Source organism: Blastocystis sp. subtype 4 (genome assembly GCF_000743755.1).
Source record: "Blastocystis sp. subtype 4 strain WR1 chromosome Unknown seqid_0022, whole genome shotgun sequence".
Taxonomy (NCBI): domain Eukaryota; class Bigyra; order Opalinata; family Blastocystidae; genus Blastocystis; species Blastocystis sp. subtype 4.
In genome coordinates, this window is record NW_014569525.1 from 1 (window position 1) to 9,376 (window position 9,376).

The window sequence follows — 9,376 nt, forward strand, 5'->3', positions numbered from 1 at the left end:
AAATCGATTAGAATCCTTAGGACTAATCTCTCAGGATAATTCAATTCCTACTGATTCTTTAAGTCATCAAAATGAACTACAATTCATTGTTTATTCAACCAACATCAACTACAACCAGCACTGATTCAATGCGTACTCAGATATATCCAATCACAAACAATTCTTTCATAACATTTCAATCATCATCACATCAAGTATACTAGTTGCAGAACTCAAAAGAAATAATAAGAATAATGAAATAGAATACTGATTCGAAGAAAGTGAGTTCAATAGGTACGAAGCAGTAAATAAACCCTCAGATTTAAAAGTGCATGAATTGGCGTGATTTGTTTGTATGTAGAAAATGATTATTGATTATCAAAATGGATATTCTGTGGTAGAATCGAACTGATTAAGTCAAGTTGGAAAACGAACAAACTAATATTGCTAAGTCACTAATGAATGATGATGGATTCCTCTCTACTTCAATTTATTTTCCATAGGAATTGTTGTCGATATTATGCTTTAGCACAATAGAGGAATCACTGTTTTGTTCATCCAATAATTGTTTCTACTCTACCACTCACAATGGACCGAGATGATTACATCAACGCGGTTTTGAGTAGATACCGGAGTATTCTGGATCTGTTGGATGAGTCGGCTAAACAGACTGTTGATATCGTAAACTCAGAGTTACGTGCTGTATAGTCAATTTAATGATAGTTATTTGTAGGAATCACCTGGTCCTATGGAAGTAGCTGCTGAGTATGCTAATTTGGTTCATGATCTGGATTCCACTAGTCATGCTGTTAGTGATATTCATCATGAGTATATCTCCAGTGTATCGAAACGATTTGTCATTTTGCATCTTTGTACTCATTATTAGAATGAAGATATTGATCGACTATGTTCAGAATTTGTATTCTGGTCTCATTTTGTATCACCTCTAGGGGCTTTCCTTGTCGTTAAGTACTGAGGTTAAGGAGAGATTCTGTTTTACACTCTCTTCCAATCAAATACAGGAGGTTGACTCTGTCCTTACTAGAGGTGATGAATCTCAGTTGTATTCCAGTAAGGGCGGTTATAGTATCTACCTTCGTGACCTACGTACTCTGCAAGATCGCCGATGGTTGAACGACAATGTACTCTCTCTGGGTATTTTGGACCATAGATTATTAATCGCTGTGTACAGTTAGCAGAAGAATTGGCTGCTGAACGTAGTAATTATTAGGGAGAGTGATTGCTAGGATCAATCTCGGTCCACTGTTTTAACAGTTTTTTCTTTAAGAAGCTCTCAGAAAATGGTTATTCGTCCGTTCAACGATGGACAAAGAAAGTCAATCTCTTTAGCAAAAGTCGTGTTATTGTTCCAATTAATACGAATAATGTACTTCATCGAGTAGCGATATCATTGTAGACACATTGGACCGTAGCTGTGATGGATATGGAGGACAAGGAAATCCGACATTTTGATTCCATGGGCAGCAATAGTTCCTATATTTTAAATACACTGTTGAAGTATCTGGTAGCAGAATGCAAAGATAAGCAAGGAAGAGATCTGGAACGAGAGAAATGGAGGTTACATGATATGGGAGATTCAATTCCTCAACAGAATAATTGTTGGGATTGTGGAGTATTCACTTGTGCCAATGCTATATTGTCCTGCTTAAAGATGGTTGAGGTTTTGTAGTTCTGATCATGATTAGCCTTTCGAGTATAGTCAGAAGGACATCCCTATGATTCGAAAATATCTTGTCTACTCTATATTACATGGGAAATTAGCTTTACCTGTTTGTTCGGAGATAATCATCGATAATCATCTTTTTTATTCTTTTTCGTTTATTTTTAATTCTATTCTATGAATTCTTCACCAAACGGTACAGGTGATGAATTTGGTACTTCTATGAGCTTTTTGGGTTCATCACCCTTTACAAAGCGTTTTGATCAGAAAGTCACTTCAGATTCATCAGTTAGAGATTCTAATGTTGTTACAGCATCAACTGCAGATGTGAATCCAAATAAGCAGTCATCTATGGTTCCTCACTATGAGGAGCAGGATTCTGAAAGGGATTCAGTACAAGCAAAGAGTGATACAAGATTATCGAAAGAATCTGATATCCAAGACGTTTTTCCTTCTCGTCAACAAACACCACCAGATTCTTCTAGTTTTAGTCCTTGTGAGTCTCCTAGATCTCAAATGAAAGGTCCAGCAACTCTTCGAGTACATTTGTTTTCGTTTCATGTTATATAGGCTCTGGCTGAATATCCTACTGTAACAGCTGATATCCGGAATAATTTACTCCGTTGTAAGGATGATGTAACCTATTTTAATTCTGCTTGAGCAATAGTTAGTTGATCTTATTGCTGATTTATGTGATGAGAATAGACATCTTTCAGAAATGTATGAGGAGATTCGATTGTCTCCTCTTGCCGTTCAGTTGAAGAAAGATTACGAATCCCAAATTGCTGCACTAAATGACAAGCTTGACGACCTTCAAGCTGATTATGATAACGTTTGGCAGAAGAATAAAGAAGTTGTCTCAGAAATGAATCTACTACAACAGGAGTAGGAATTAGAGTGAATACTTACGAACAGGAATGATGATTTACGTGAGCAATTACAAAGTGTCGCTCTTTTCTCCTGCTGTGATTTATAGATGTCAAAATTGGAACAAGATCTGAAATCAGCTCTGATTCGTCGCAATGTGTTGGAGAAGGAATTGGCGGAAACACAAGCAGAAGTGGATGATTTGCAGAAGTCGAAAAGAAGCTTAGAAATACAGCTGGATGATCAAAAGAAGCAATTGCGAGCTCTGAATATTGAATTGAATACCCTGCGAGCTGAAGTTGATTCCCGCGGGAATTCTCGTCAAGTTGTGGAAGATCGTTCTGATAAACGTCATTCCCCTTATCGAGTCGACTTGGATTCTATCAATCAGTTTTAGGAAGAGTCATCTCGTGATACTGGACTCGTTGTGTACAATCGTCGACCAGAATTGCCTCGTCGTGAGAATAATGTGATTGGTGTGGTAGGTATGTAACAATGATTAGCACGTAGGCAACAGCATTGTATGACTATGAAGGAAGTCGAGAATCGAATTCACTTCCAATGCGTTGTGGTGACACTATGAATGTATTGAAATACTCTGATACTCGAGATTGGGCTTATGTATGTTTGAATGGAGAGAATACATGGGAGCCTGTATCATATCTGGACATCACAAAGAAGAAGCGTGGATCTGGATCTGGATCTGGTAGGCCTAAGAGTACTCACAATGTATCTCTGAATCCTTCTGTTAGTGGTACTTCGAGTACTGTAACTAGTGGAGGATCAGCAGTGAAACGAAGAGCTTTGGTGATTGCTGACTTTGAAGGAGTCGATCGGTCTGAGTTATCAGTTCATAAGGGTGAATTGGTTATGGTATCTCGAGAAGAAGGTGAATGGTTATTAGGAGAAGTGGGAAGTCGAGTAATGATTGGATGTCTGAGGTAAGAAATAGAAAGGTTGGATGCCTGTATCTTATGTGGAGTACATGTGAGAGAATATCCATTATTCATGATTGTTTGTTTTAAGAAACAGTTCTCAATTAGATTACAATAAAAGAGAACGCATTTCATCAGAAAGACCATCAACATGCAATTTACCATTCTGGTTACTCTCATCAACTATCCTCATAGTCTTTCTATTTAATAGTCGCACAATTCCCATCAACGTCAATACAAATAACACTACCATTATACCTGCTGTGACAATCAGAGCTACCTCATGATTATTCACCGTCATGACTGCTAACACAGTCTCAACTTCACCTCCTAAATTCACACACTTCACATGAATCTCTGTCAAAGGAATCACATGACGTATCATCCCAGAAATCTCTCCTGTTTCTGGATTCAATGATAAGCCTTCAGGAATATTCTCAGATATGAAAACCATTTCCGCTCCTTTCACTTTCGGAAAAATTGAGACTTCTTTGTGTATTCCAATATACAGGACTGTAACACCATATCGACAGAACACCGGTGGTAGTGGTTTACAATTGTCTCGTTTGTTAGTCCAATTCCCATTCAGACAATACACGTCAATGGTACCTTCATACAAGTCAGGACACTGTTTCTTGTACCATGTTCGTGTTGGAACAAATTCAATAAACTCTGAAGGGAGAATCGACATCACTCTTGTAATGTTATGAATGTTACAAAAACCTTCATTTCGTGAAGAAGAGAATTCGAATTCACCGATTTCAAAACCACGACCAAATTCGCAATCATTCATGACAATCCGAAATTCGTTCAGAATTATCTCATTGTAGAAATTGATCTCTTTTTTGGTTCCAAGACCATAACTACCACCCATTGTAATGTCTGCATTCATCAATTGAATCCATTTGCGATCATCTAAATTCGTTCCGTTTTTTGCCATTTCAATTTCAGTGAGAGAATAGAGCATTCTTCCATACAATTGGAGGTTATGGGGATACAAACCACGCTCTTCTCCAAAATAGAATCGCAATTGGGTGACGAATTCGGGCTGTCCCAAATCCGTAAATAGAAGAATGACTTGGTCCTTACAATTGGATTCTTTGAAATACTGAGAATAATAATTGTGATCAACGATTGCATTTACTGATGTCGAGTTCCTCTTAACATCATTCAATTCTGTGTTGGACGGAGTTCCGTCTACAGCCATCACATTCTGCATCACAGTATCATGATTTGCTAAGAATGTTAGTCTCACTTGGAATGTCGATTGAATTCCCGTTACTGGTATATCTGTCAAATGTGTTTCAACAGCAATAATATTCCTTCCCTCAATCAACAGAGAGTATTGAATAGGAACAGAAATTGTATACACTATAGGCTGATCGAATGCATCAGTTGCTGATGTGTGTGAAGTCACTTTGGAATCAGGGAGATTGAATCGATGATACTCATTACCATTAATATAGAATACTATTCCTGCCAAAATTTGGAACGAAAATTGCAATGACACAAATTTCCCTAAATCTGACAGATACAGCACTGTTTTGAAGTATTGAGCGATTCCAGTCACAGAAGGAATCTTATCTGGAATTGCTGATTCCCATGTTTCTATTGGAGGATTTATAGCTTTGAACCAATCAGTTTCGACTTCACTGGAATCAACGTGATAATACCATTCTGTGTTTTCATTATCAAAGCTGTCGCTGATAACCACACTCTGCCAGATATGAGTGTAACCGGGGTTAAATCGGGAATTGCGAAGTAAGTACCCATTTTGGGACAATGACCACAAAACATCCAAATTACCCTGATTAGAGAAATCAGCAAAAGTGAGATAATACATGTCTGGCTCCAAACAATGACCAAAAACAGAAGGAGATTCGGAATCCACATTCAATGTTCCTATTCTCACAGGAACCCAAGATGAGGAAAATAACGCAACTTCCAATGTTAGTGGATGCTCTTCATCCAATTTCTGTTCAAATACCAGAGAAATAGGTGAATTGGGGAATGTACATGTGACATACTCCAAATTCAGTACCACTACGCAGGGTATATGACGGAGATTCTGAGCTATAATCGAGTAGGATCCTGGTTGGAATGGCTCTTCAATCTTGCCTGAAATACAACCTGTTCCCTGATTAAGTTCTAATCCCCGCGGTAATGGTTTCGAAATGTTAAAACCGTAAAAGTACGGTTTTTCGGGACATTGCATCTGAATAGGCATCTCTGTGAATGCTCGAATATTTGTAGAAGGATACCTCAAGTCCGTAGTTTCCATGTTTCCACGTTTCACATAATGAAACTTCCAATGTGTTAATTGAATATGTGTCTGTTTAGGAGCTGGTGAGATTTTTATCATAACGGCAAATGCTAATTGATGAGGTGAAGCCATTAGAAAACATTGCTCCTGATAGCGACCTTGCCATGTGATTCGTTCTTGTCGATCGACTTCAACCCATGTCATTGAGCCTCGTCTCATAAAGAAGAACACCTTCCATGAATGAGGGTCCATCTCTTGACTATTCGCATTTGTTAAACAATAGTGATTGAACATGTGAGCTTGCTGAGCACTGAATGTAAAGGTTGCTGACGCTTTTCCTTCCATAAAATCGCTTTTCCAGAGTTTCTCCATTATAGGGTCGAAGAGATTCGATACAGAGAAACCTGATACACTCGTGCCTGTTGCTTTCCCAGAGATTGGACGAGAACACTCTTCACTCTCCGTGATTAGACGTACTCTCATATAAGCAGGAGGATAATCATCTGAAGAATAATGATGGTTTTGTGGAATAACCAAAAAAGAGACTAGATTGTCACCTTCACGAAGGAACTCTGGTGTGACTGTGTAGAGACCCCATTTCTTCTTATTTAATTGTTCGTCAATAGGACAGTCTTCATTAAGACAGACAATTACTCGTGATGAACTAAGTAACCGAAACTCCACACTTGTGAAATTGTCTGTAGTGTTGAGATGAATCCATGTCCGAAAGCAGAGAGGTCCTCGACGTGGATCATTTGAAGGCCAAGTATGCCAATGTGAGTCATCGAAGTTAATTTGATTCCATCGGTCATCACATTCATGACCAGAGTTATATCGCCAAACAGTAGTCGAATTGATGATAAACATAGGACTCACTATACATGCCTTCGATGATTCTGTGATAGAGAGTGTTGCGATAGTAGTAATAGGAATAGATGAATACTGAAGAGGTGTTGGAATAAGAACAGACACATATCCCTGCGAGATGTGTTGAAGTCGATACTGATTCAGAAGTGCTTCATCAATAAACGAGGTGATCTTGAAGGGAGCATTGGGTATACAGAAGTACTGAAGTAATTCTGAACCTTCAATCAGTCCATCATAGCCACAATCTGATATGGTTTGATTATCTGACTCTAGGGTCCAACACTCAATATGACTTATGAGTGAATTATACTTCCTAATTCCGACAACAATTGAACCATCGGAACAATCTAAGTATGATCCAATTCACTTACTGATACCCAGTGCATATACAGAGAATGATGCTTGAGATCGAGTATGGTCCAACATATCTTCACCTACTACTGTAACATGCCACGGACTGTGAATATGCTGCATATCACCATAAAAAGTACCAGATCCTTGATCAAATTGAATTCCAGGAGGTAATACAGTATTGATGAGAGAAAAATGAGAATAACCTGAGGAGAGAGGAGTAATGAACAATCGATCGAATTGGTAATAGAACGAATAAGATGAGTCATATTCAAGTGAAGTCTTAAGATTTACAAAATCAGACACAAGAGAGAATTGATTTAGTCGTGTCATACGCTTATTCTGTCGATTATTCACTACATGAATAAAACCGCGGGAATACTTACAAATACGTAATACGTAGTATTTATAACTTTGTGGGCTATTGTTGATAGGAAAATATCTCTGTTGCATTCGATAATCAAATAATTCTTCCTTTCTCGAGTCCAAGAGAAAGTAATCAGTCCTGTCAAATGACCCATACAGTTGCCAGGATTTAGGATCATACTCACTTGAATCTTCATTTGAAGTTAACATATACTGATTGACAAATTCGCCTCTATTTCTGACATCAATTCAATTCTACTCACACAACCGATGTAAACACCACTTCAACATAAGCTTGTTCACCACTGTACCACCATGATGTCTTTCGACTTTCATCAAACAACACTTCAACAGGATGATTGGGATAATCACGTCGATGATCCGAATTAATCGAGATTTGTTCAGATGAAGGAGTTCGAAACGTTAAAAAGATTAGATGTGCTGAGAAAGGATCTGCTGTTACATTCCTGGGAAAATCATCTGCCATCAGATGAATTGCTACAGTAAGAGTTGGTGATTGAATATAAGCATGGAAACTCCCGCGCTTCACTGTCTCATGAAGATCCCCTGAGAGAAAAGGAAGAGAAACGAAATCCTGACCATTGATGAATACTTCAATGGAGTTGAAATGTTTCACATACAACTCAAATGAAGGGAACTTTGTAAGCATAGATGGACTAAGAGGAACAGAACGACGGTAGAAGCGATCTCGTGGCAAGGGAATAAACGACCCTGGAGAAGCCAAATCCCATTCAGAATCATCAAAGTCAGTTGTATACCAATTAAATGGAGATGAAGAGTCTTTCCATCGCCACGAATCATAAGGAGTGATGGCTGGAAAAGCTATAGATAACCAAGATAGACAAATTCAAACGGTGGAAATAATAAACAGCCATTCGACCCATGTCTACAGTTCCTCGCAACACGGGAGTGATGCCAAATGCCTTGATAACAAAAAATGACTTGTCAGCCCATGAATCTGCCAATCTACATGACTAACAACAAATAAACATACGTTGCCATACAAATCACTTCATATGTTTGATCCATTAAACAGATTTCGTTTGTCTCGATGTGATAATCCTTTCCATATCCAGAATAGGAAGCAATGTACTCCGTACTCCGATTATGGACTTGGTAGATATCAATAGTCTGTGACTGAGCATTCTCCGTATATACAATCTCAAGAGTATATGGATGCGAATTAGGAGGACAATCACTTGCACTTCCTGGGACATCAATTCCGTTCCCAATTCTTACCAATACATAGGACAACAACAAGGATTGTCACCAAAAGAATCATTTCCAGTCAATTGTGTATGAAATAGAGTTCCAACAATGGACTCCATATTTCGGACGAATTTTAGTCAATTCGCTGTTTTCTCAGACTTTGCGTTTTGGTGTAGTATTGTTGACGTAACAAGACAATACTCTCTTAATTGCAATGGCCATGTTCACAAGATGCTGGACTCTCTTTTCAAGGCAATCGATGAATCTGTTGTGGAACAGGAGTCTATACACAGCGATTATTCCCAGAGTCAACACTATTCAGACTTTCGGTACCCCTGTGACACTTGCCACCTTACTTGGTCCGTAGGTTTCTTTTTTGAGTTTTTATTCTTCTTTGTAGTGTATCGACTCTTTTACCATCATGGGGTGACTCTATTTTTAGGGAGTTTTCAAGCGTTATGAAGAAGAGAAAGACGAAGATGAATCATCATAAAGTTGGGTTTGGAAGATGTATATGATCATGTAGTGGAAGAAAAGAAAGAAGGCAAAACGTTTCAAGACAAAGGCACATAATCAATAGCGAGTGAGGGATTTTTCATGTTTGTTGGAAAGTTGTATTCATAGAATAAGTTCATTCCAAATCTGGAAGAGGGTGACTGGAATGCAGAATGTGATCCTTTTGTATTTTGTTCATTCTTTGGTGTGATTTAGATTGTTGGGACTTATGCTTCTGGATGCTCTTGTTGATTGGAGACAATCCTCATTATTCTTGAATCCGAGCATTCATAGAGTATCAACACACAAATTTACTACGATTTCTGCATCTTCTCCAGAATC

General features: G+C 38.3%; 3 protein-coding genes across 3 annotated transcripts; 2 read left to right on the forward strand and 1 right to left on the reverse strand.

Annotated features, from left to right (window-relative positions):
- Window positions 1-567: 567 nt before the first annotated feature.
- JH06_0419 (sentrin-specific protease like) lies at window positions 568-1,669 on the forward strand (the record flags this gene model as incomplete). The annotated part of the gene is made up of 7 exons (XM_014673950.1): window positions 568-681; window positions 713-835; window positions 866-898; window positions 930-1,121; window positions 1,151-1,199; window positions 1,227-1,366; window positions 1,397-1,669. The coding sequence occupies 7 exons, from the start codon at window positions 568-570 to the stop codon at window positions 1,667-1,669; spliced, it is 924 nt and encodes a 307-aa protein (XP_014529436.1).
- Window positions 1,670-2,176: 507 nt separating this feature from the next.
- Window positions 2,177-3,472, forward strand: JH06_0420 (hypothetical protein; the record flags this gene model as incomplete). The annotated part of the gene is made up of 7 exons (XM_014673951.1): window positions 2,177-2,200; window positions 2,231-2,296; window positions 2,328-2,545; window positions 2,576-2,606; window positions 2,637-2,894; window positions 2,925-3,008; window positions 3,038-3,472. 7 exons carry the CDS (start codon window positions 2,177-2,179, stop codon window positions 3,470-3,472), a joined length of 1,116 nt encoding a protein of 371 aa, XP_014529437.1.
- Window positions 3,473-3,571: 99 nt separating this feature from the next.
- Window positions 3,572-8,658, reverse strand: JH06_0421 (carbohydrate-binding protein; the record flags this gene model as incomplete). Its single annotated transcript, XM_014673952.1, has 7 exons — window positions 3,572-6,939; window positions 6,970-7,299; window positions 7,330-7,541; window positions 7,573-8,152; window positions 8,184-8,296; window positions 8,325-8,534; window positions 8,570-8,658. The coding sequence occupies 7 exons, from the start codon at window positions 8,656-8,658 to the stop codon at window positions 3,572-3,574; spliced, it is 4,902 nt and encodes a 1,633-aa protein (XP_014529438.1).
- Window positions 8,659-9,376: the final 718 nt, after the last annotated feature.